This window comes from Colias eurytheme, chromosome 6 (genome assembly GCF_061535395.1).
Source record: "Colias eurytheme isolate Ceu_HAF_F1 chromosome 6, ilColEury1 Martin Lab GWU primary, whole genome shotgun sequence".
NCBI lineage: Eukaryota > Metazoa > Arthropoda > Insecta > Lepidoptera > Pieridae > Colias > Colias eurytheme.
Window position 1 is genome coordinate 12,037,832 of NC_142985.1, and position 27,428 is coordinate 12,065,259.

The 27,428-nt window shown below is 34.7% G+C and overlaps 3 protein-coding genes and 1 non-coding gene across 5 annotated transcripts in view; 3 read left to right on the forward strand and 1 right to left on the reverse strand.

Annotated features, from left to right (window-relative positions):
* Gli (carboxyl ester lipase-like protein Gli) overlaps positions 1–10,292 on the reverse strand; it is a 31,719-nt gene extending 21,427 nt beyond the window's left edge. For both annotated transcript variants that reach the window (XM_090103202.1, XM_090103203.1), the window contains exons 1-9: positions 9,610–10,292; positions 8,467–8,616; positions 7,945–8,082; positions 7,401–7,547; positions 3,404–3,560; positions 2,700–2,911; positions 2,169–2,339; positions 1,584–1,785; positions 1,148–1,335 (exon numbers count right to left, since the gene is read on the reverse strand). In XM_090103202.1, the coding sequence (XP_089959328.1) occupies positions 1,148–1,335; positions 1,584–1,785; positions 2,169–2,339; positions 2,700–2,911; positions 3,404–3,560; positions 7,401–7,547; positions 7,945–8,082; positions 8,467–8,616; positions 9,610–9,915 (1,671 nt within the window). In that variant the 5' untranslated portion in view covers positions 9,916–10,292. The remainder of the gene's footprint in view (positions 1–1,147; positions 1,336–1,583; positions 1,786–2,168; positions 2,340–2,699; positions 2,912–3,403; positions 3,561–7,400; positions 7,548–7,944; positions 8,083–8,466; positions 8,617–9,609) is intronic.
* On the forward strand, positions 8–87 carry TRNAL-UAG (transfer RNA leucine (anticodon UAG)). The gene has a single exon. It is a non-coding gene; the product is annotated as a tRNA-Leu (tRNA).
* A 12-nt stretch (positions 10,293–10,304) lies between the features above and the next one.
* LOC149908075 (uncharacterized) lies at positions 10,305–12,057 on the forward strand. Its single transcript, XM_090102641.1, has 4 exons — positions 10,305–11,001; positions 11,093–11,264; positions 11,636–11,984; positions 12,050–12,057. Exons 1-4 carry the CDS (start codon positions 10,994–10,996, stop codon positions 12,055–12,057), a joined length of 537 nt encoding a protein of 178 aa, XP_089958767.1. The 5' UTR covers positions 10,305–10,993.
* On the forward strand, positions 11,982–14,836 carry LOC149908076 (uncharacterized). Its single transcript, XM_090103204.1, has 3 exons — positions 11,982–12,370; positions 12,454–12,700; positions 13,549–14,836. Exons 1-3 carry the CDS (start codon positions 12,092–12,094, stop codon positions 13,800–13,802), a joined length of 780 nt encoding a protein of 259 aa, XP_089959330.1. The 5' UTR covers positions 11,982–12,091; the 3' UTR covers positions 13,803–14,836.
* The last annotated feature ends 12,592 nt before the right edge of the window (positions 14,837–27,428 follow it).

The following is a 27,428-nucleotide window of genomic DNA, read 5'->3' on the forward strand; positions in this document are numbered from 1 at the left end:
GCCATCAGGCAGCGTGGCCGAGCGGTCTAAGGCGCTGGTTTTAGGCACCAGTCCGAAAGGGCGTGGGTTCGAATCCCACCGCTGTCAGAATGTTATTTTATTTTATTTTTTGGTTTATTTTTGTTGATTGCATATTTACCACAATATGTATTACAACTAAAACGAACATTATGTCTTTTAAATTTTAATCAACATGGTCAGAATCATTGTTCATTGTATTAAAATGTTACATTTACAGGAAGACTTGTATCTTAAAGTGAAGTGATTGATTGAACTGAAAATATTGTGACCCGTGATATGCTCCCATTTTCGAAAATGTTTATTAACATGCCATATAATTGGAGGGGTTCATATTCTTCGCTAAAATTTATTTTTCATCATACAAATTTAATGATAAACGAACAAAGTACTCTATATATACACGTTATGATCGCGTATAGTCGTATAGAGCTAATATTCTACGTAGTCATGTTAGTTACTGTGACACATAAATTATTTAAGGAATACGTGAAAAAAAAAGTTTTTTTCGCAAAAAGCGTACAACACCCGTCACATATTATGTGTACTGACTGTATCGAGTGTAAAATGCGTGAAAAAACCGCAAAACATTTATTATATGATTAAATTAGCGTTATATGGGTTAGCCTAAATAAAAAGCATGTATTTTTTCGCAAAATACGTGTCATAAACTCATGTATATAACGTAGCGCACCGTACACGCCGTACACGCGTCGTGCACGCCGCGCGGGTTCAGCGTGTACATGGAGCGAGTCCCATAACGTGTTATACGTGTCACAACGTGTCAGATACTCACGTGCACGTACTGGTCGCGTATCGCGCTCGCGTTGTGCGGGTCGGGGTGGTAGGTGTACATGTAGCGAGTCCCATGACGTGTTATACGTGTCACAACATGTCAGATACTCACGTGCACGTACTGGTCGCGTATCGCGCTCGCGTTGTGCGGGTCGGGGTGGTAGGTGTACATGTAGCGAGTCCCATGACGTGTTATACGTGTCACAACGTGTCAGATACTCACGTGCACGTACTGGTCGCGTATCGCGCTCGCGTTGTGCGGGTCGGGGTGGTAGGTGTACATGTAGCGAGTCCCATGACGTGTTATACGTGTCACAACGTGTCAGATACTCACGTGCACGTACTGGTCGCGTATCGCGCTCGCGTTGTGCGGGTCGGGGTGGTAGGTGTACATGTATCGCACCGCGTCGTACACGCCGCGCGGGTTCAGCGTGTAGTTGTAGCGGAGAACTAGTTCTCGGACCTTCTGGTCGAACCACTGTTCGGTTATTTCGTAGTCCGGGGCCAGGGAGTGGTTGTTGTCTGCAATAATAGTGTATGTTACTATAATACATGCGTGAAAATACATATGATACTGCACCAAAAAGTATTGAATGTTTGGCCAAACGGTAAATTTTGCATATTAATGACATATAAAAGGTTCTGGGCATTTGCAATATTGATTTAAATAACACCATGCGCAGTCAGTGCAATTGACTAGGCAATTCTTTTATTTACTAATTAATTTAATACCAAGACCAATAAATTATTATATCTCTTCCTCCACTCACACAAATAATATGCCGCCTCTTGCGTGGTAACTCCGGTCATGTACCGCAGTGCCGGGTTGAACAGCCGCCTGGAGATCAGCTCCTCGGGGGTGTTCCGCAGCAGGTGCCAGTCCCTCTCGCGCCAGCCCTCGTACCAGCCGTCACCGGGGAACGTAAAGTTGTTCTCCAGGACGGGACCCCAGGGTATGAAGCCCACTTGCGGCTGCAATTCGGATTTTTTTTTTCACACAAAATGGGTCAATTATTGATAGTTAGTGAATTATAAATATTATTTTTAGTGGGAATACAAAAAAAAATCGATATAATAGGGCTATGAATATATCCATCGAAATAATTGGATAAGTATTGTTAAAAAATTTAATCAATACATAAAAAAAGTTTAATATTATTTTTCGGATGTACGAAGTGTACGTTACACTTTATTCGTGTAAATGTTTATGGGGGTAAATGTATTATGTGCGTGTACGAATATGCACGTTATTCTATGTATTCTTTTTTTTGCTATAAAAGCGCAATTGATTAACACAAATGAATATAGTTAACATTAATATTATGAATTTTCAACAACCCTAGAAGATAAGCTACCTGAAACTCCGCATTCCCCAGCTCATGGAAGCTCCTGCCTTGACGGAGACAGTTGACCAACTTCCACGAGGAGTCTATCGGACAACCCAGCAGCCTACCAAAGACGAGTGACGTGTTCTGAACCCGAAATTTGTCTTCGATTAACGCCCAGTCGGCTAATGCTGATCCACTCTGTAAAGGTTTGGGGATTTTGTAATTTTTATTTTTAAAGACGTAATAATATGTCAAGCAGGCGTTTTTTTTAAATTATACAAAAATATTTTAAATAGACATACAGAACACTAGCTGCGCCCCGTGCTTTCACCCACTTGGCTCTGCTTCTATTGGTCCAAGCGTGATGATATATAAATTCTTTCGGTGTTAGATAGCCCATTTAACGAGGAAGGCTATATATCATCACGCTAAGACCAACAGGAGCGGAGCAATGCCATAAACCGCGGAGCACAGCTAGTAATGCCATAAACCTGTCTTTATTGCACCTAACATAAGCAGCACTCTGCTAACAGATCATCAAAATCTCCTTGCCCATACCTGTGCAATGATCTTAGTCACAATATCTCTAGTCTGCGGTGCCACAGCCAGTAGTCCAGCTGACGCAGCCCCAGCCCCCGGTCCAAACAATGTGATAGACTCGCTGTCTCCATTGAAAGGGGCTATGTTGTCTCTGACCCAGCGGAGGGCCATCGCTTGGTCCAGGATACCGTAGTTGCCGGGCGAGTTCTCGTCCGCTGTTGATAGGAAACCTGGAAGTGGGAATTAATATGATTAGTAATTTTGGTGAAAATTGAAGGTAAGTATAAATTAAGAAAAAAATAAAACAAGCAGGTATCTGTCGATTTTTTTCTAAAAATCGAGTTGTATCGTAGCATAACTGAAATTAATAAATTATTAAACTAATACTACAAATAAAGATTTGTTTGTTTGTCCATTACCCAAACAGTTGACTAATTTTAATAATTATAAACACATTAGAAGGATAAATCGCTACTGATTAGCATTGATTATATTTCAATTGAGTTTTGTCACTTGTAACTTAACATACAAAAATGTTGTGTGGTTTTATGAAACCACGGTAAAAGTGAAACTGTTCGAACGGTTCCGAACACTGCTTTGTGTAGCGCATGTCGCGTGACGGTCGGCTGCGATACACGCGACATGCGCTACACAGACCAAATAGTTTGAGACGATGTTATAAAAATTTCACTTTAATAAAAACTTACAACAAATCAACTCACCCAAAGCCCCCAGCCGATAATTAAAAGAAACAATAACAACATTATAAAACGCAGCTAGCATATGAGCTGGGAACAGGTTAGACGCTCCCGAGGTAAACTGGCCGCCATGAATGTACACCATTACTGGGTACTTTTGAGCTGTCGCACCCGCTTCCGTCTGCGAAAACAAATAATGAATAAAAATAAATTAAAATGATGAATATCGTTTTGAAGTGAAACTTCTTTACGCGCGTTGAGAGTAAAATTTAAAGGTCGCGTCAGCGCAATACCGTCACGTCATGGATTAAAAAAACGGAATGGATGGATTAAAGAATGGAATTTCTATAAGGCAAATTATCACGCACTTTATTCTAAACTTGCAGAAGTTGATTGGAGTGCCCTGTACGCGACCAAGGACGTGGACGAAATAATTTCGTATTTCTATACTGTTATAAATAATATCTTTGAAGAATGTGTTCCGAGGAGAAAACATAGATCTGCTACGGCACGCTCATATCCCTCGTGGTATACGAATAGCATAATAAAGGATTTAAAACTGAAAGCTAGTCTTCATAAGAGATATAAGGAATCCAAAAAAGATAGCGATTACCAGGAATTCTCGTGTTGTAGATCGCGAATTAAAAAGTCAATAGACACTGCGTATAAAAATTATCTAATTAAAATACAGAATCAATTTGGACATGATCCAAAATCTTTCTGGAGTTATTGTAAATCGATATCGAGTTGTGCTAGGGAGGAGGTTATTTTAAAAAATGGTAATATTTTGACGAATGTGGAATGTGCCAGAGAGTTTGCAGCATTCTTTAGATCTGTTTACACAAGTGAGCCACCCCAGTTAAATGTAAATATGGCAGTAAAGTGCGCCTCAGGAGAAGAGTACGCCAGCACTAGAGTACATATTGATGCGTTTAGTTTAAAGGATGTAAAAGAAGCACTAGCGTCTCTTAAGCCAAAACGATCGGCGGGTCCCGATGGGATACCGGCGTTTCTTTTTAGAGATTGTAGTGGGATACTAGCGAAGCCTTTGCAATATATTTTTAACACTTGCATGCGACTCGAGACCTTTCCGGCTCAATGGAAGGTTACTAGAGTCATTCCAGTTCCTAAGGGAAAGGTTAAATCGGATATCAGTGGCTACAGACCAGTGGCTGTTTTATCGACACCGGCTAAAGTATTTGAAGCTGCAATATATCGTGCCATGCAGAAGCAAATTAGTAGTCTGATATCTGATGCCCAACATGGATTTTGGCCTGGTCGTAGTACTACTACTAATCTTCTAAATTTCATGTCAAATGTTGTGCCTGCAGTAGATTCTGGTCATCAGGTGGATGTTGCCTACTTTGATTTTAGAAAAGCATTTGACACTGTCGATAATGATATTTTATTGAATAAGCTGGCTTTATTGGGATGTACACCGCATCTTTTAAAATTTTTTAGTAGTTACTTAAAGGATAGACAGCAGTATGTTGATTACAAGGGTTGTTTATCTGACTCATATTACACCCTATCGGGAGTAAGCCAGGGTAGTAATTTGGGCCCTCTCGAATTCATAATAATGATAAACGATCTGCCGCAGGTCATCAAGCATGGAGTATGTTTATTATTTGCAGATGATCTTAAATTGCTGCTCGAGGTAAGGGATAAAATGGATAGCGAAAGGCTCCAGCAGGATATAGATAGTATAGTGGAGTGGAGTCATCGGAACAAGTTGTATTTTAATGTAAGTAAATGTTCCATCATTAGTTTTACTCGCGCACGGGTACCTTTAAATTATGAGTACATAGTGGATGCGGCGCCGATACGAAGAGTTACAGAAGTACGGGATTTGGGGTTGAATCTCACGGCTGACCTTTCGTTTCGAGCACATATTACGCAAATTTGTAAAAAAGCGTATAGAAAATTAGGTTTTGTACTCAGGCAGTCACAGGGGTTCACCAACATAACGGTAGTCAAAACCTTATACAATAGTCTTGTCAGAAGCTATTTGGAACACAGTGCGGTCATATGGGCACCGCACGAAGCAAAGTACACGGTTATGTTGGAAAGAGTACAAAATAAATTCATGCGCCACCTGTACATGAAGCTTTATGGCGTATATCCCTTCTATCCCCTAATGTATCCCACACTGTTTGTACTGGGCATGGTGGGGTACAATGAGTTAAGGGTAAGGCGCGAATTTAAGCTGGTGGCATACTTGGTGGGGGTTTTAAGGGGCAAAGAATACAATCCCGGAATATTAAAGGAAATGTATTTAAAGGTTCCAGACCACTATTTAGAAAAAAGAATCTTACCCAATATACTGTATGTACCAGTAGCGAGAACTAATCTTTTAGCCAAATCGCCTGTTATTTGTGCATTTCGTACAATTAACGAATTGCACAATATAATAGATGTGTTTTCTTGTAGTTTGAGCGAATTTTCAAAGGTACTACTAAATATATTATGCTATCAGCAGAAATGTTAAGTTTATGAATTATTGAGGCTTAATAGGCTATTCTTGTGTTACAACGTGTTTATTTTTATATTTTTATGAGATATGTTTGTTTTTCTTAATTTATAAAAGAACTCTGTCGAATTAGGTTAACCTGTAATGATAGTTAGTTCTATGGGTGTGTGTAAATAAATAAATAAATAAATAAACAGAGTATAAACCTAAAACTTATTAAGGGTTTACGGTAATGGGCCACAAATTATTTTGAATACAGTAAAAAACTAAGCTGTACTTAGTTTCTTAAGGAATTTTGAATTTTAATTATTAGTATCATGTTTATAGTGCGCTTAATTTGTATGTTAATTTGCCCGACTATAATTTTTGATTGTACGAAACAATATCCCATATCAATTCCATATTCATAAGCAATACATTGTTATAGCTATTCATATAAGTATTTGTTTCTAAATGAAGCCAACATGCTATTGATATAATAATTCAAGGTTTTATAAATATATATTTAAAACAGCCAGAACCTACAAGTAAGTACATACACTTGTTTCTAAATGAAGTCAACATGTTAGTCTAAATTTGGCCATAAAAACATTTCAAAGACAGCATGTCGCTATTTTATATGTAGTGAATTGTATTGAATTATGATAAAGATAATTTCTTAAAGCTACTAAACTCTTCTACCATTTACCGCATTGCTATAATAAGCCTCAAGTTCCCGAATAAATAAGCAATTAAAACCCTTTGACGTCCAAATTGCCGCATATAATTGCAAGATCACGTTAGTTTAAGGCCTACAATAACGAACAATGAAGTAATTATGAATCATTTAACTCATTCAGTGAATTAATCGTCCAATGAGTGGGGGGTTAATGACCCGTGATTGTAATTAACTTTGCGATTTCGTTTGTCTCAATTGTTCGGGATTTGTTGAAATGTGTCCCCAATTAATTATAGTGATTTAAATATTGCCGCATAATGATAGACAATATTTATTATGTTTGTGGTGATCAATATTCCTTTTGAATACATTAATTAATAAAATATATTTGTGGATTTGTATATAATACGTAAAAATTTCTAAATAATATATCATTAGGCGGGAATGCATCATCATCATCAGCCAATAAATGTTCCCATGTTCGTCCATATAGCGCTACCTTTTAATAGTCCTTGTGAACCTCTTTCTTTTTTTATAAAAGAGCAGGTAACTGAGCAGGTGGATCACCTAATGAAGTGATTACCACCGCCCATGAGCACTCACAAAGTTACCTTTGTGAGGCTGTTACCGACTGTCGAAGATGGATGTAGGCTCCCTTTTTAAAGGTATTCAAGTGATACACGGGCGGGAATACAAAAGGGGGTAAGACTATTCCACAAGGTGGTAGTGCGGGGTAAAAAGTGTCGCAGAAGCGTACGGTAGTACTCGTTCGTTTCTTTATGAAAATATAAGAATTCTAGCCAAAATTCATTAAAATTTAAATATACACACACATTACTCAACCATTTGTATCGCAATCACAATTTAACCACAAAAAATGACAAAAAACTCACATTAGGCGAGAACACATTCAAGTAGAGACAGTCTTCGTCCATATCCCGCACTCCCTTGGTAGCGCCTGTGAACCTGACTGGCTGCGGGCAAGCCGGGCCCCAGTCTACCGCTTGAATTAGTTGCCAGCCGGGGTGTTGACGGGGAGGCTGTAATGTTTCATATGCTTTAAGTATCAAATGGAGATCAAAACAGACAAAAAAATGTCCCATTTTAATTATATACCTATAAATAAAATTAATGTGTGTTTCCATTCTCCTTATAAATGGCTTATACATCTACAAATATGTGCTTTTAAAGTTTTAAATACATTTCAGTAAAATATATTATCAATTCCTCATATTATATGGTTTGCACTAAGCTTTAGATACGTGTTGGTATAAGATATTAAGTATCAATTCCTCATGTATGGTTTACACTCTTTAAAATTTTTGTAAGTTTGTGCTTATTTTTTATTTTGAAAAAAAAAGCCACATCAATAAATAAAATAATGTTTAGAAAACTACTTACTAATAGCGACAAAATAATGATTTCCCATTAAATTACCTTAAACCTGCCTTCCAACACAGGTGGTCGAGCGTAGGGTATCCCCAGGAACACAGACACTTCCCCCTGTATTCTCTCCACAGGTGTCAACCACGGTCGATACCCTGAATCTGGATCTGGATTGTCGTAAAGGTATACCTGAAAGATTGTTACATATTAAAGTATATGTAAGACTATAATGTATCTACTCAGTCTGACGACTGATTGTTTTTATTTATTTTTATCTAAAAAAAAATAACACCTTTCATTAAATATTGTAAAAAAGTCACAAAAGCAGTTAGTGTGAGGCAAATTTAATTAACACTGGCCCAAACCTGGCCCCAAAGTAAAATATAAGGTTTCTGAGCAATACTTTTAATACAGGTGCAACAGAAAGCATGTGCAGCTTCTCCAAAATACACCCAGCACTACTTGCCACCTATAGTGGTATTAGTTTTAAATTTTGTGTACTTGAGTTTTTTGAATTAGGTATACATAATATAAAAGTATTTAAAGCAATTCATAACGCAACAATAAACTTACCTTAAACCCCTGCACCTGTCCATAATTAGTGTTAACGAAGATGTCTCTCTTCAGCTGCCTTGAGTCTCGCCTCTCTTTCCCTTGCAGATCCTCTCTCCACCCACCAAGAACTCCGGGGAATAATGCATCTGGATTATTGGGGTCTCGATTCTAGAAGCAATTTGGTCATTGATAGTGTTATTGTGCTTTTTTAGGGTTCCGTAGCCAAAATGGCAAAAACGGAACCCTTATAGTTTCGTCATGTCCGTCTGTCCGTCTGTCCGTCTGTCACAGCCGATTTACTCGGAAACTATAAGTACTACAGTGATGAAATTTGATGGGAATATGTGTTGTATGAACCGCTACAAAAATATGACACTAAATAGTAAAAAAAAGAATTGGGGGTGGGGCCCCCCATACATGTAACTGAGGGATGAAATTTTTTTTTTCGATGTACATACCCGTGTGGGGTATCAATGGAAAGGTCTTTTAAAATGATATAAAGTTTTCTAAAAAACATTTTTCTTAAAGTGAACGGTTTTTGAGATATCAGCTCTCAAAGTCGTAAAAAGTATGTCCCCCCCCCTCTATTTTTATAACTACGGGGTATAAAATTCTAAAAAAAATAGAGGTGATGCATGCTAATTAACTCTTTCAACGATTTTTGGTTTGATCAAAGTATCTCTTATAGTTTTTGAGATAGGTTGATTTAACTGTAATTTATTATATTTGCTGCTACGGAACCCTTTGTGCGCGAGCCCGACTCGCACTTGGCCGGTTTTTGTATTTTTTAGACATAACTAAATTAAGCAAAAATTAATTGATAAATAAATTGCTTGAAATGTATGTTGTCAATGTGTTATTAAGGAGATAAATCGCTTGGTGAGATTCATGGTAAATCACAAAAAAAAACAAATATTGAATAGTGTATTTCAAGCACATTTTATAGTATGTACAAAAATTTCTTACTAATAATATATAATAGCCATTACACATTGATTTACAATACACAAGTAACAATTAATTTACTCTGAGAAAACTGATAAATTAAATTTATCAGTTTGAACATTTATAAATTTATATGTAATCATAATACAATTATAGAACTTCAAATGTTGTTTTTACATAATAATGTAACTTTACCCAAGGGTAATGAATACATACTGAATTGAATTTAAACTGCTCGTCCAAGGGATTAGTCACAATAGGATTGTAGGGAAATCCTCCAGGCCGGTTTATATTAGGGTTATACGGGTTATATCTCGAAGGATCCGCTCCATATCTTCGGTTATTGTACACATACGTTCTATAGTCTGAGTCACCAGGGTTTGGTATTCTGTGGTCCCTAGATGCCTCTTGCGTTCTCACATTGTAATAATCATTTTTAAATTGTCCATTGTATAAGTCTTTATTAGACTGACACTTCACAGTTGCACATAATAATAATGTTATCAATGTTTTTCTATGCATTTTCACACAACACTAACTTTACGGTCCAATAAGAAACTTCGATGAATCATGTTAAAAATAATTTATTGTGCGCAATACAACATTTTCATGAATTAAAATATAATCATATGCATATAATCGTCAATTCTGCCGCAAGTTTTATCGGATAATACTTTGTCTTAAACCCAAAATCGTAAAAAACATGAGTCGAAACAAGTGATTCACCAACACCACGAATGAAGTTTTGTATGTTGTTTTTATCAATTTAGTTCCAATTTTATCTAGTACAATGTCGCGAAACAACGGCACCGCTTTATCAGATTTTTAATCTATGAATTATCAGTAAAATAATGTGTGACAACGCCCACTATCACAGCTTTGTTTATCATTTCGTGATTCGTGAACAGGGGGCGTTCACTTTGTTCCACGATCTATGCAACATACCTTTGGGGGTACGAGCACAGGAAGTACGAGCAAGTGTGGTCATAAAAAAATAATATATTATTATGATACGGCAACACTAAAAAATTATAGAACTTCTGTATTACCAAATGAAAATGCCAATTCCTGATTTGGGGAGAAAGTAAGCAAAGAACAAGTATAAAATTTTCATTAAGAAATATAAACAAGTTCTAAGTGCAAATATTTATATAAGAGATAAATAAAGATACATAGTTATTACATATCAATAAATTTGCTACTGCTAATAAACTTTATTTTTGCAAATGTTAGACTTAGTGGAATAGTAAGTGGAATTCGAAGTACGAAATTGGCAACCCAAAGCTTGACAAATGGCGGATTTTTGTTTTCATTTGTTGCGTGGTGTTTTCTAGCGTTGTTGGGTGTTTTTGATAGGTTTTGGTTCTTGTTTTTGTGATAATTTGTAGTATTAACGTTGAGTTGAGTTCCGCTCCTCCGTTTACTAGCAAATATTACATTGTGCGGCATACCTAACCTAATCTGTGTGGTGATTCTTTCGTTTGAGATAGAGACTCCCAAAATGAAGGAAAATCAAAGGAAGTGTGTGAAGTGCGGACGTTCTCCTGCTAAGGACTCGCGTGTTAAGTTGTATCGTTTTCCCCGACCGTGAACAACTAACATGCTTCGGTATGTTAAACAAACTAAAACTTATTTTGTTAACTTGTATGAATATTGACATTTTGATCTGTTGAACTACATTGCTTAACTTTTTTTTCAGTTGTGAATTGTGGGCGAAATATTGTTTCCCCGATAAAAACCGCACCTCAGAATTCCTGAGAAAACTCTTCACAGAACACTATATGCTGTGTGATCAACATTTTAAACCATGCTCATTTAGGGATTATAATGCTAAAAAGCTGCTAAGATCAGCCGTACCAGAGGATGTTAAGGTAAATGTTCTGTTTTATGTTATAAGACGTGCAGATAGAGTATAGATCTGTAAATGGCGTCTAATAAGTATCCGCCACCATTTTCAGATCTATTCTTTATCTGCGCAGGTTATACTTACAATACAGCTACAACATACAAACAAGACGGCTGCTGCTATAATGTAAAGCTTCATATTACAGCACAATACTGATACATTCGGACTAAAGTCCAATGAAAGTGATATAATATTACATTACACATACGTTGTGGTGCCCAGCTATACTTTTATACTATGCTATACTATACATATAGCTTTATATTATGGCATCCTTAATTTCTTAGTGATTTACCTGAATTGTTTAAATAAGAATTTTTATTTATTTATTTACAGAGAGTTGTTCTGAATCCCGTAAGCAGGTTGTCTGACTCTGGAAATGTTGTTCTAAGCAATAAGGATGATGCTTCACCTGGTACATCAAGGTCCGTTCTTTGTGAACAAACAAATATTGTTATAAATATTGCTTCACAAAGAAGGGTTGATCCAACACCTGGTCCTTCCTTTTCTAAAGAAGAAGTTGACACAAAGCCTGGTTCATCACATTTACCCCAAGAATTTGACCCTAATGAGACAATCTCAAAACAAAGATATTATATGACAAAATGTCGGAAATTTATGCAAAAAATATGCAAATTAAGAAATACAATTACCAAATTAAAGAATGACGAGGTGCCACCAACATGTTATAATCTTCTACGGAGATTAATAATACTGCCCTCACCATCATCTCTAAAAAAATTGCTGCAGCTTTTTGATTTAAAGGTGGGAATAAATAAAAAAATATTTGAAATGTTGAAAAAAGTTTCAAAAAATCTGAAACAAAAAGACAATGAATTTATTTTGTCATTTGATGAAATATCAATAAGGAAGCATTTATTATACAATAACAAAAATGATTTAATTGATGGCTACCAGGATCACGGATTACAGGGTAGATCATCTCAAGTAGCATGTTATGCTCTTGTTTTCATGTTGAGTGGTATCCGTAAACAAATTAAACAACCAGTTGCTTTTTATTTATCTGGGTCATCTGTTACTGCAGACAGACTTTCGGTCTTGATCAAAGAGGTAAATAAATTAAATGCAACTTTTATTTTTATATTCTTAAATTTTCACTGTTTTCAGAGCTAATTATTATTTTATATTTTAAGGTTCTCTACCACTGCTTCGAAGTCAATATAAATGTTTCAGCAACAGTATGTGATATGGATGGAGTAAATAGAAAAGCTCTAGGGACACTAGGAGCTACTCCAGAAAATCCTCAAATTGAAATCTACAACCATAATGTTGTCACACTTTTTGATGCCCCTCATCTGTTGAAATGCTTCAGAAATTTATTTATGAAATACAACATCAAATCTAAAACCAATATCAGTTCTGATGGAAAAGTTGGTGAAGGTAAGAATCACTAATCATAATTCTTCTAATAATATAATTTAGGTACTGCCGCAGTCTGTGGTTTACATGGAAAAGAAAGATGGAGCCAGATGGAGCAGGCTTTTACCCACATGTAAATAACGCAATGCAATATAATAAATGCTAAAGTTTGGATGTCATAAGTAATCAATATCAATATGCCACGGGCAGAAGCTAATTTTATAATCAGTGTTTGTCTACACTAACATTATAAAAAGGAAAACTTTGTTTGTTTGTTTGATTGTAATGAATAGGCTCATAAACTACTGGGCCGATTTTGATGAAATTTGGCACAAACAATCTTTAGACCCTGAGAAAGAACATAGGCTACTTTTTATTGCAAAATATGTACCACGGGCGAAGCGGGGGTGGACCCCTAGTATATTATATTATGTACTAGCTTTCCACCCGCAGCTTCGCCCGCGCAGTCAAAGAAAAACCTGCATAGTTCCTGTTCCCGTGGGATTTCCGGGATAAAACCTATCCTGTTTCCAGGGGTAAAAAGTAGCTATGTCCTTTCTCGGGTATTAAAATATCTCTATACCAAATTTCATGCAAATTGGTTCAGTAGTTAAGGCGTGATTGAGTAACAGACAGATGGATAGAGTTACTTTCGCATTATATTATTAGTATGGATGTGTGATGTGTGAAGTATGTTTGTGTGATTTATATACATTTTATGCAGTAACTAGCTATGCTTGTACCGTGACTTAGCTCGCTTTGATTTTGAAAAAATTATATATATTTCTGACTGCATGTAATGATTAAAATATAATTATTTTGGTACATAAATGCATACATACTTATAAGGCTCTTTTTTCTAATTCCAGGTATTGCGAAATGGACCCACATAAAAGAGTTCTATGACCTTGATTCACAAAATGACCATTTTGTTTTTGCCCCAAAACTTCGGACTGAACACTTAGCTCCTACTAACTCAAAACAAAAAATGAGAGTTAGTCTCGCAGCTCAGGTTTTAAGTCACTCTGTGGCAGCTGGCATGTACTGCAAAATTGCTAAGGGCGTATTCAGAAAATATGAACATGCGCTTATAAGCGCTGATCGGCGCCGACAAGTTTGTTGAAACTTGTTGAAACTTGTCGGCGCCTATCAGCGCTTATAAGCGCATGTTCATATATTTTCCTGCGCGGGTTACCAGCGTTTATAAGCGCCGATAAGCGCTTATAAGCGCTTATAAGTTTCAAGCTTTCTTTCTGAATACGAGGCATCGGCAGCAGCGTTGAAGAAAAAAATTAAAATTCTTAAACATGTGTAAAATTATAAATAAAGGGGTTTGGGTATTTTTGTATGGGCCAGTGGCGTCGTTATGATCTTTCGCGGCAAGTGATGAAACTTGGATATTTTAAAAAGAGCAATATCTTGCGTGTATTTAAGCTTTTATAAACATCGTTTGGATTAGAATTCGTAAATAACGGAGAAACCTAAGAATCTCAGAAAAATCTTATAATAAATAATCTAAATTCTAGGCAAATGAATAATACAAAACCAAATATCTCTGTTCCTAATACGTTACGAGATTTATGTTCATAATACTTAACTTTTGCTCACAATATATTGCTCATTTAAAATATCCAAATTTTATCACGGGCCGCGAAAGTTCATCACGACGCCAACTTTACCCAAACCCCTTTATCATGTTGTATAACTTTTCCACTACTAAGCTCCAGAGATACACTGCCATCGAATCCGTGGTGGATGCGAAGCGGGATAGTGAGATTGAGATTCGGTAACGGCACGCATTTCAGCCAATGTGGCAGGGTTCATACAATCTCAGGATACAAACTATCCCACTTCGCCTCCGACACGGATTCGATAGCAGTATGTCTTGAGCTTTAAGGAGGCCGGCCACGAACGATTTTTTGTCAGCGACAAAACTGCTTGGAATTTTTGAAGATTTTTGTGAATATTTTAGAAGAAAATCCTAAAAATATAAAAAATTGGTTCATTTCATTCAATTATTTTATCCTGTAGTAATAAGAATCACTGATGTGATGTACTGTTGATAATGTTATTGGAATATAAACGGTACTTATTCTAGTTAATGTTAATGTTAATTTTTAAACTAATTATAATAATTATTAAACATTTCCTAGAACACTTTGCTGTTTTTTTTAGCAAAACCTTTCCTTGAACTTGATATTCCATCAGCTTTGAAAAAATATGTACTTTAAATACATATAATTTGTGTGTAAGTACATATTTTTTCATACCTGATGGATCATAGAATAAAATTTTTATCAATTTTCAAGTCATGCGACTATTTAAAGTTTGAAAAGCCCGCCAGTAAATAGTTTAAGGGGGTACCAACTAGATGGCGGATCAATCGTCTTCGTTTCTTTTTTTTTGTATGAAGTTGTCATTCTTCTCGCCGAAGGTGAGTAGTATATTCTTTGTTCGTGAAGCTCTTTCGAAACTTTGTTAAACGTCAACGGATTACGGAACGAAGAACGCTTACGTTCAGAAATTAATTTTGTTTTGAAACGACTTCTCCTAGAATTTCAGAACTGTGGTAAAATTCTAATTATTTGATTCAGTTGAATAAAAAAAAGCAATAGTATGGAGATATTATGTAGATAGGAAATTATATTAAATAAAAATTACATAATATTTCTTTATGTTTTGACTTTTGCTGTGAAATATTTCTAAACGCAACACTTTGATACAGTGTTGCTAGTCCAGAGCTATTTATTTGAGTTCAATGTGGCCAGTTGAAAATAAATAATGTGGCCAGTTGAAAATAAATTAGGCGGGTTTATTCACAGGGTTAATTACACAGGTTAATTAGGTATTTATTTATTTTTAATAATTTGCACACCTGCCTATTTTTTTATAACATTTCCTAATAAAAATAATATTATCATATTATCATCTAATCTATATCATATCATAATATCAAAGTCATTTTCAGTTTCTTAATATTCCCTCCAAATTAAGTTTTGGGCTATAATTGGTACCAGCTAATACAAATACATACATATTATACAAAATAATAAAGACGTGTGGTACTCGGGGACTGCCGCGGTAAAGCTATTGCATGCTATGCCTTCAAGCCACACCTCCGTGCCCGTCGGAGTGGGAAGCGTGAGGTTTTTTCGTTACGGAATTTCTGGATTCAGTCCCCGCGCTCAAGGCCCGCGATAGAAGCTAATAAATAAATGAGTCGATACATATCAAACTCCGGTAAGTCCACTCCCCGCCAAAATTGAGATAACAATGGCGCCAATTTTGAATTGTAAAACTAAACCAGTCTCTACTTTTCAAATTTAGGTAAGTCAATCGTATCTCTATTAAAATAAGGTTTAAAGTAAATTTTTTTTTTCAAACTCCGATATGTCCATCGACAGTGGTTTATCAAACTCAGGCAAGTCCATTTCGACCAATCACAGCGCAGTATGGCACTAAGATGGCTGCCATTTCTCTTAATTTTGTTGAAGCTAACACGTGTGACCAATGCTTTTAAATCGTTTTTATTGATAAATGATGGAAGAAAACAGTTTTACTATAGAGGTGGTGGTTGTAGACAAAGCAAGGAAAAAAACAATACCAAAAGCTAAAACAGACAAGGCCCAGAAAACAGCTAAAAGATAAATGAAACTAGACGCACAGCACACGCACAGTAGTAATTCCCAGCCATGAAGCCCAGGGCCGTACTGAGATTTTTTCAACCGTTTTGATTTATTGACCTCTCTCTTTGCCCAGCAGTGGGATGATAAAGGTTAATAATAATAATAATTTGTATCTTTTAATTTACATATTTTATTTTAATGTCCAATACTTACAACGCGACGAACTATTTACCCATTTCCATCACCTCAGTACGTCCCAAAACTGATTTTTTATCAAATCCCTGTAAGTCCATTAGAGATATTTCAAACTTCTGTAAGTCCAAGACCATGGACGTATAAAAAAAGACGGACGCCGTATTACGAACAAACAACGTGAAGCCACCATAGTAAGCTAGCGATCGTGTAAAGACAATAAACACGCACACACTCTCACATAGTAAGCTAGTCGGCCGCCATTACGTCGTGAACTACCGACTGATTAACTGCGTCACTGTTTCAAAAAAAATATTTAAAATGCCGTCTTGCGTGGTTAAATGGTGTCGCAACAGTACAATTTTAAATAACAAAACACAAGGGATTACATTCCACAGGGAAGCAAGTTATTTCTTTTATGTTTTAATGACAAAATTATTACGGCAAAATTTATAGAAAAAAATACAGCCGCCATTGACATCAACACAGCTGTTGCCATGGCAACATGGCACACACACAAGGATGCTTCGCCGCCATTACTAGGCTTCACTCAATGTTTAGGCGATATACCGTCCGTCTTTTTTTATACGTCCATGTCCAAGACGATGTTTTTCAAATCCCGGTAAGTTTTGCTGGTACATATCAAACGCCTGTATGTCCAGATTTAAATATAATTTAGTGGCATAATCATCAAGTACTTAATACATTTATTTTTCTTCGTAAAAATAATAATTCTAATGTATTACTTATATTATATCCGTCATAAATTATAAAGGTCCAAACATATTGTTTTTTTAAGTTATTAAAAATACCTCGATTCCCACATTTCTGTTAAAATGGACTTACCGGAGTTTGATAGATATGTATCGACTCCTATGCAATAGCTTAAAAATCTAAATGTGTTTAAATATAACGAATTTAAAAAGAGCCATAATAATTATTCAAACACGCAAAATTCCATAATTAGATTATGACCTATGTTCTGTAGCCGCTCAATCTCCTGATTATTCCCAAGTGATCTGAAATATTGTAATAATATACTTAGGTAGGTATTAGCCGCTGTATACATTTACTTTATATAACTAATTATTTATATTATTATGTCAACAGCTGGACGAAGTTGAATGGAGACATGCAACGTACATGCAACATAATATTTTCATGATAATATTGTATGCAATGATAGAATATGACCTTGTATGTGACTACGTAAATAATATTGTTACCTACCTACTTTTCAGATGAGTACGTACCCGTAGGTACAGAATTATCAAACTATGTATATAAATTCGTAACTATTAAAAATTCAAATGTTCAAATATTCATTGCACTGTACACTGCACTATAAGAATAATGCACGCAACAATGTTTATTATGTACACAAGATAAAGTAAAAAACTTAAAAACATGGCTGAAATACAAGCCATTTCGCTAAATAAAACTTTATGACGCGCCGTAAAGGTACAAAGTCTAATTAATCTAAAAAGAGTTTTATGGCGGGAGAAGTCCATTGCGTAGAGATCTTTGAGGTTGCATCAAATGTTACCCCTCAAGAGGCCTCCTTTAATTGGATGGCATCACTTTGTTACTGGCTCCTTTGTCGAATAATTAAGTAAAATTTTAGCGTTTATACTCCTCGTCAAAATCAGTGTTGTTTGCAAGAATAGGCTTGCAATGCTAGGCTGTATTTCCGAGGAGAAAAGGCGATAGTTGCATGCATGTTTTTTGCGGTGACATTTAAATCTTGGTTCCATCTTAACACAAATGATTAATAAAATGAGGTAAACAATTAAGTAATGCAAATAATTCCCTTTTGTGACACTAATTTTATGCATCGAATTAATTATTAATACCCTAAACTAATTAACCAATCCTAGCTTTTCGCTCGTAAATAAAATGTACCTATTAAAAGTTTCCTTGAGATCCACTATCCATTGGAGAAACCGAATAAAAAACAGATAAGCAGATACGGCAGAGGATAGAAAGTGCCCAGAGTGAACCAGCACATGAAGGGTGAATAGCTTACGCCTGAAATCCTTTAATTGCAAATTTTAAGACATATGTACCTACCAGTACCTACTGTACCTACATCTCAAGGTACTACAGAATTAAAAAATATAATACTAAGTACCTACTTACTAATTTAACGGTCTCTACTTTTTTTATAAAATACTCTCGTAAATTTTATTGTTATCCTTATCTATATACATATAATAAATCTGTAGAAGGGTCAATTCTGTACATTGAAAATATTGAAAAAATAAATAGTAGTTACTGGATCGATACCAAACCCAAATATGTGATAAAAAAATTTTTTGTCTGTCTGTCTGTCTGTATGTGAAGGCATCACGTGAAAACTAAGGGTTCGATTTCGATGAAACTTGGTATAATTATACCTTATTATCCTGGGCATAAAATAGGATACTTTTTTCCTGGAAAAATACGTAGAAAAAAAATCTTAATTTTTCCGCGCGGACGGAGTCGCGGGCGGAAGCTAGTTCTCTTAATAAGGCCTAAATTTCCATAGCCTTCTATCTTGACTTATAATATTATGTTAATACACTGCAAAAGGCATAGCTATATTGCCAGCTTAAACTGTGGCTCAAACTCAATTGAAGTCTAAATTCATGGACTGGGAGGTATGCAGGTCAAATCGATAGAAATGTTTGCTATCAGTTTGACAGACTGGGTTTGATCTGTGCGCGAATCTAGAATTCCACACGGATCCGCGAAAATGTGATGCGGTAATTTAAGGAGCATATTTTTGTAGGTGTTCAGTTTTAAGTAGGTATGTAATTATTTGTTAATAATTTTCCTTCACATTTTACTCCTTAGACAGTATACAGCTTCATTGCAAAAATGGTCTAACCAGCATTAGAGGGCTTTTTTATTATTTATATTTAGCGATATATAAATCAGACGTTAAGCAACAAAATCGCTTCACCAAAGTACTTAACCCGAAGCAAATTTCCAATTCCCTCGTACATTACGTACACAAAGAGTTTCCCAACCCAGTACATTTCTTTCATTCGATCCGCGGCAGAATTAGTTCATTTTGTACTTGAATACAAATGTCTCCACAAAGTGAAATACCCAACGTAGTTTAACGCGATGCGCTTAGCGTTAAATCTTTCTAAGTGCATCGAAAGTTCCTCTTTAAAGATAGCTTTGATCCCGATTCTCGAGGGAAATTTTAACGTGTCTTCTAACCACTGAATTTAATCAAGGAAACGAAGCTATAGATCGTCGGTAAACGGGTAACATGGGGATTGAATTTTTATATACCTACGTTACTTTGTCATATAATTTGTTTTGCATGGGATAGGTAAGTTTGCTGTGGGGAAATTGAAGAGCCACTCAATTTCCTTTGAAGGATATAAGTGTATAATGTAATAAAAGTCGGTGTGACTGACTGACATGTCACACCGCAGGTTAGTTTTGTTGTAAATTTTCTTCATAAATTTTATTGAGTGTATTAAACATTATTTTTAATAATTCACAGTAAAATTATCATAAGAAGAAGGTCCAAAGGGAATGTAGGCACCTACAAAAAGAGCTTCATCGTTCTCATATTCGATATTCAATAGAAAAAACGAAAACAATATCGTCCGTAACTATTCTTACTTCACGTTGTTCATACATAACTAATGCCGGTATAGCTGGCTCCCAGTCGTAATCTCTGATTTGTATAGCACAGAAAGACAAGACGTGCAATACCTACATCATATAGGGTATAATATAAGTCATTGATTGTGTTTCAATACAAGGGAATTGGGTGAGCATTCAAATTCTAACCTTTGAGGTTATGCGATTTTAATTGGATCTTGAATAAGGGTTGCCAACTTTAAAATAAATCAGCTTGAAAATTACAGAAAATATAGAATTTAATGATTAATTACGAATTACAGTGATATTACCTTATCTCGTAGTTATATATTTTTATAACAATTTACAAAAACTCGAAAATATTATAATTCAACAATTTTAGCTGTCCCACGTTTAAAAGTTTTGCAAAATAAAACATGACATAGGTACCTATCTAATTATTTGAACAAAATATCACTTCACAATTCAAATGTGAAAATTATTATAATAGAATTATGTATAGAATAGTGGACGAAAAATTCCCGGAAAGGAAAGTTAAAAGAATATAAGCGTGAAATTGTTGGAAATAGGCATACCTATTTGTTTTTACCTTCGTAACTCAGGAATCCGAGAACGCGTCGACTTGAGTTCAAAGGCTCGGGTTAGATTCAATGGATATTCCTTACTTTTACGAAATCCTTAAATATTGCTAGTCGTATAATAAATTTGTGATTGATTATTGTTTGTGGAAACTTTATTTGTTTATGAAGTTATCTTTAAACCTACCTTTCATATTATCTTGTTTACTATCAATTTGGTGATAAGAATCAAATTAATGAAGACGGACGGAAATTTAGAATGAATGGGGCGAAACATTTTTAGACTGTAGTGTTAATTTAGACCTTAACATTTTTTTCATTGGATAGACATACTAATATTATAAATGCGAAAGTAACTCTGTCTGTCTGTCTGTTACTCAATCACGCCTAAACTACTGAACCAATTTGCATGAAATTTGGTATGGAGATATTTTGATACCCGAGAAAGGTCAAAGGACATAGGCTACCTTTTATTGCGAAATATTTACCACGGGCGAAGCCGGGGCGGACCTCTAGTATTAAATAAACTTTAACATTATAACATCCTTGCCTTGTTTCATGAATCAGAAAAATTTCATACCTCTAGAAAAGTCTTAAAATTTACTTTAATAATTTTCATGTTTAAAATTCTAATAAAATTATATCTTCTGCTTCAAAAGGCAAAGTAATGTAACCCCAGGTTTATCGTAATGGATATGATTTTTTACGTGGCTACGGTGACGTGGGCAAAATTTGTTGGCGGGCGAGAGGTCCTTTTGTTAGCAATTCACTTTTAGTGGCTTCACTTTGACGCAGCTTTAGTATACTTTATATATTTATTGAATAAATATATATTTTTATGTCTCGTGGACCTTTAAGAAGGTTCGAAGTCCAAGCTTGCCTATTTTATTATCTAGTATCTAACGGATTTAGCGCTAGTGGACCCTTCAAAATACCTCAAAGAGAGGGTATTTATGTTTGCTAACACTGATTTAGGTGCTACACAGATTATTCATAATTCCGTTTATGTCGTCACATTGTGGCAAAACGCTTCAGTCGTTAAAATACATTGTTGTCCTACCAACAACGAATGTACAAAATGGATAAACCGACACGAACACCGCATGAACACGGTTCGATTTGATAGATAATAAATCTGCAAAAACCAATCACGGAGCCTACATTTGATAGGTTTCTCTCAGCATTAATCAATGATTCTACTCCGCTGGGACAGCATTATTCAAACAATAGTAAACCTGCGTGAATCAATTAGTTTCTGTCAATATTGTAGTTTGCTTAACTGGGTTAGAGGTTTTTAAGATTGTATCTGGATGTGTTCGATTTTAGGGTATTGTATTCTTATTCAAGAATGGATTGTGTGCTGGAATGTGGTATTTATCATAATATCATTCTAGTTTTTATTAATTTGAACTAGTTTTAAATGTCATCAAAAGTAAGATATATCAACTGTACCTATAGACTAGAGTAGATAATTTTTGAAACAAAAAAAAATCGCAGTCGGATGAAACCCATTAGAAAAGGAGGGGAATATGATAAAAATGTAAGGAAAAATAAATTACGGTCAATCCGAGTTCGGGAAGCGGGAGGGGGGAGCTTTTAAGAGAAAAAAATGGTTTCTCTCGATTTCCGACAAAACTACAAGTCCTATAGAAAAAAGTTCAATGGCAAAGTTGTAGGTAATTAAAAGTTCTACAACTTTTGTATTCACAATTTTTTCACATAACCTAAAAATATAGGTGAAAAATTCAAAAAACCAAGTTTTTGGTCTTTTATTTCTATCTACTTCAAAATTTATTTTTTTTCTACGAAATTTGGTGGAAACTTACTTTATTATGTCCCAAATACACTGTAATTTATTTGATTGAAAATATTTATTTTTTCGCCTTATTTTGAATGAATACCAAAAAAACAACCTAATTTTCAATCGAAAAGTCACCCGTCAAAATATCAGTTTTTTTCAAAAACTTGGGGTGCCTTTTATTCATTGAAATCTCTACTTTCATATGGTGTAAAAGAAATAAACACCACCATAGTAAATGTTCTCAGGAAATGCATACAAACAGTCTGAAAATTAGCTTTTACTAAATCAGGCACACTTCTCGAACTACCTGAAATGTTTTTATCGACATCATTTTGCTTTTGAATATGCTGTAAAATATTAAACTTAGAACAGATAATTATTTTTCTTTTGAAATATTACCGAAAAGCCGATACAAGAGAAGATATAGAGTTCAAGAAGTGTGCCTGATTTAGTAAAAGCTCATTATCACACTGTTTGTATGCATTTCCTGAGAACATTTACTATGGTGGTGTTTATTTTTTTTTACACCATATGAAAGTAGAGATTTCAATGAATAAAAGGCACCCCAAGTTTTTGAAAAAAACTGATATTTTGACGGGTGACTTTTCGATTGAAAATTAGGTTGTTTTTTTGGTATTAATTCAAAATAAGGCGAAAAAATAAATATTTTCAATCAAATAAATTACAGTGTATTTGGGACATAATAAAGTAAGTTTCCACCAAATTTCGTAGAAAAAAAATAAATTTTGAAGTAGATAGAAATAAAAGACCAAAAACTTGGTTTTTTGAATTTTTCACCTAAATTTTTAGGTTATGTGAAAAAATTGTGAATACAAAAGTTGTAGAACTTTTAATTACCTACAACTTTGCCATTGAACTTTTTTCTATAGGACTTGTAGTTTTGTCGGAAATCGAGAGAAACCATTTTTTTCTCTTAAAAGCTCCCCCCTCCCGCTTCCCGAACTCGGATTGACCGTAATTTATTTTTCCTTACATTTTTATCATATTCCCCTCCTTTTCTAATGGGTTTCATCCGACTGCGATTTTTTTTATCTTTTCATTATTTTCAAAGGCTTCTACCCCAGTCTACTATATGTGTTTGATTTTAGGATATTGTTTCAATTTATTGGTTTCATTCTATTAGTGCGGGATTGTGTTTAATAATTATAAATTCTTCTTCAATCTATTCATTCGAATTAGTCTTAAATCTTAATTAATAGATAGATGAATAATTGTCTATCACTTTTTAGTATACAAAGCAGCAGAAAATTAAGTATTTGAGGAAAAGGGTATAACAACAGATTTAATGAATTGCTAACAAAAATTGTAACATCATTTATACATCTATGCCACGATGAGGTAGTTTTGAAATATTTACATTCTTAAGTTGCATATAATTATTCTTATTCTTCACTATATTTCGAAACCCAAACCAAATTTCAGAGATCACTCCAATATTCCAACCCAATAACCCTACGACTGAAAGCTGCATATTTTCGAGGCATTTTTTCATGCCATTTCATAGATCTGGCCAAGTCTTTGACAAAGGCCTGTCCATTGTCGCCATTCCTTTACAAACCACAATATTTTAAATGACACTCGCAAACATTCGTGAAATCCAGAGCGTTGGAGCTTTCCTTTGTGGCAGGATTATACGAGTCGCGGTATAGTGGAGCCTTAATAATTCGTCCTAGAGTTGAATTTAGTCATGATTTATATGCGTGCCATCGATTGGAAAATACGGAGATTTGTTACACAAAGGGAGAAGGTGTGGGAGAGGGAAATACAAAGAGATTACAGGTGCGTTATCGAGAAGTATAAGCTATTTATCGTGGAAGCCATATTAACATCTTAAGATCAAAGCATCCTAATATCACGTGATCTACATAATATCGTTTTGCTATTTGAAACTATATAATCTAAATCTAAATCACATTATTATTGTGCCCAATTAACAGTTGTAAAACCATATCATAAAACGTCTTATATACCTACGTTAGCTTCCTGAATTAAAAGAAAAATGACGTAGCTTATTGACAGAAAGCCCTGACTTCCCCCGTATGTTTTTTCAGTAAGCTATCCATTGTTCATCAAGCATTCTTGTAATTTAACACTGAAAGCGAGCAATTAATACGAAATGAATCGAGTTAAAGTTCGTATGTTTTCACGGATAATCTGAGGCCGACCCTTTGAAGGATTACTGAGGGTGGTTGGTTGGTAGGTACCTGCGTGGCCTAGGTTTATATTTCAATTGTATCGCATTCACTGTAAACCGGCATTTATGTAATATTCATTTGTATTCGTTTTAGTTGAGAAGCCGTGGATTTGCGGTTTGGTCAGGCTAGTATGTTAGTTGTGTGAAGGTTTTACATTAAATATTAGGTCATGTATGTTGAATGAAGTGTCAGTTTATAAGATATCAAAATATGAACTTTAAAATCAAAATTATCTACACTGCATAATTTTCTGGTTACCTAATATCACTTTCTTATTAAAGGGAATAAAAAAGTAATTTGTAAGAATTTATTATAAACTAGCTAACCGCCCGTGGCTTCGCCCGCTTTGTCTAAAACCTAATAAATTTTATATTAAAACCTTCCTCTTTAATCACTATCTACCTTTTAAAAAAACCGCATCAAAATCAGTTGCGTAATTTTAAAGATTTAAGCATACATAGTGACATAGGGACAGAGAAAGCGACTTTGAAGTGATGTTTCTCGTAATATACAAGGTGAAAGGTAAGACGGCTGAAAAATTTAGACAGGAGCTTCTACTCATGAAACTGAACAACTTTTGTTCTACAACTTTGCTGAATTCGTAAAAAAAAATTGGACTTTGTAAGGAAACTTCGCTAATCAGCTGACAGATTTCCATACAAAGTCCAAATTTTTTTCTCCTATTTAAATTTTTCAAATGTCTTACCTTTCACCTTGTATAAAATTCACAATTCAACATTTTATAAAGTCTCAAAAGCTGTAAATAACCGTAAAAGCAAATAGCAATGATATGATATTCTACGAATAAGAAAATCAAGGAAAACTTTCCCAACTTTTATTGAAGCTCAGATCTAAAAATCCTTTGAGGCAGTTGTAACAAAAAAGGCTTATTAAACAAGTTATAAACTGATATAAAAGCTCAATTTTCGAGTTTCAAGATTTTCAGCGGGAAAGTAGAACTTGCCTCGGTTTTAATGAGACTATTGATACTCTTCGCTCAAACTGTGTGCTATTTCATTTAAAAGTTAGTTTGAATTCACGTAATAAGGGGATATTGAGCAATCGCTTTCAATAAGGTATAACTTTTTATTTCTCTATTACTAGGTAACTATACCTAGACAACATTATTTACACGGTAGACTTTATTAATTGAACGCAATTTTGTAATGTACTTAATATTTTATAGTAATACTAGCGGTCCGCCCCGGCTTCGCCCGTGGTACATATGAAAAATAGATGTTGGCCGATTCTCAGACTTACCCGATATGCACAGAAAATTTCATGAGAATCGGTCCACCCGTTTCGGAGGAGTATGCAGACTAACATTGTGACACGAGAATTTTATATATAAGAAGATATAATAGTGCTGAAGTAAATACATAATTAAATGTCAGGCGGAGATTTCGAATTTACGAAAGAGAGTTTTCGAATTTCATTATACCTACACAATGTTTAATTCTTTTAATTAATTCCACTAATTTCCCGTCCGGCTTCAACAATTGTTTTAGATTGTCTTTCCTAGAACGAAATCAGTTTTAGGTAATTGTCTTTCTTCAACACTCATTCCGAGAAGTTGTACCTACCTTCATTTATAGGTGAAGTGATTGTTGGTGATCAATAGAAATAAAAAGTTTTACTTGGCACCTACTGTTTTATAAAAAAAGCAAAAGCGAAACTACCTTTTTATGCCAAAAGACCTTTTTTTCCAAAAGCAAGTTATGTGTAAATCGCACATGTTCTTAATTATCAATAAATTATGTATTACGTAGTTAACAAGCCATATAAATCATCTTTACTACTAAAACAACGTAAATATACAGTATGATCAAATAACATTCCGTTCCGAAATACTTTGGAATAAAAATCGCGGAAATAGAACGAAACCCGATTCTATATGCATGCAATCAAACGGATAGATGCAATAATTCATCGTACCAATGAAATATCTCCTAGAAATGGTAAAGTGATACATGATGTAGTTTTCTTTATGTATTTTATACTTTATAGGTATTGAAATTGAACATTTTGTACAGGTAAAAATATTGAAAGTTTCATGTTGTAAATAATATTTTAAGTTGTAAATTTAATACCTCAAATCAATTTAAAAAATCTTACATAATATTATAAGGTCAATATTGCATACTGTAGGATTTTAATCTGTTTTTTTTTAAACATGAAAAATTGACACAATAACAGTGTTTATTTCTTTATTAATGTCTATTAGCAACATAAACCTATTAATTTTAAAGCACGAAAGATATTTCACGCGCTGTATAATTACCAATTACTTGCACAAAAGGAAACACGAAATGATTTAAATTAAAGCCTAATCCGTTGTCCGTTCAAATAAACTGGTAAAACAAATTTGCAAGTCCAATAAGTTGAAATCTGTTTATCGTATGTCACTTGGCAACACCAACCGATTCTATTAGTGTGAAGGATCGCAAAGCGTAACCGAATTATCCGGGAACGTTGGAGATTCGGAACACCCTGTATGTGAATAATATTCGGATATTTTTGGGGACTTTAAACGGCCTGTATATGTTGTATAATATTCGGATATTTTTTCATAGTGGGCACTAAATTAGTATTTTCGTACACGACAATAGCTGTGCCCCGCGGTTTTACCTGCATAAATATAATACATAATGCCTTTCTCGTTAAATGGACAATGTAACAGTGAAATAATTTTTCAAATCGTTTCTGAGATTAGCGCGTTCCAGCAAACAA

Bases quoted from the DNA above. Each gene is read 5' to 3' on its own strand.
- LOC149908076 (XM_090103204.1), top strand. From the start codon at position 12,092: ATGTTGAAAAAAGTTTCAAAAAATCTGAAACAAAAAGACAATGAATTT. The intron at 12,371-12,453 runs GTAAATAAATTA...TTATATTTTAAG, and splicing joins TTTCGGTCTTGATCAAAGAG to GTTCTCTACCACTGCTTCGA. The intron at 12,701-13,548 runs GTAAGAATCACT...TTCTAATTCCAG, and splicing joins TGATGGAAAAGTTGGTGAAG to GTATTGCGAAATGGACCCAC.
- LOC149908075 (XM_090102641.1), top strand. The intron at 11,265-11,635 runs GTAAATGTTCTG...ATTTATTTACAG, and splicing joins CCGTACCAGAGGATGTTAAG to AGAGTTGTTCTGAATCCCGT.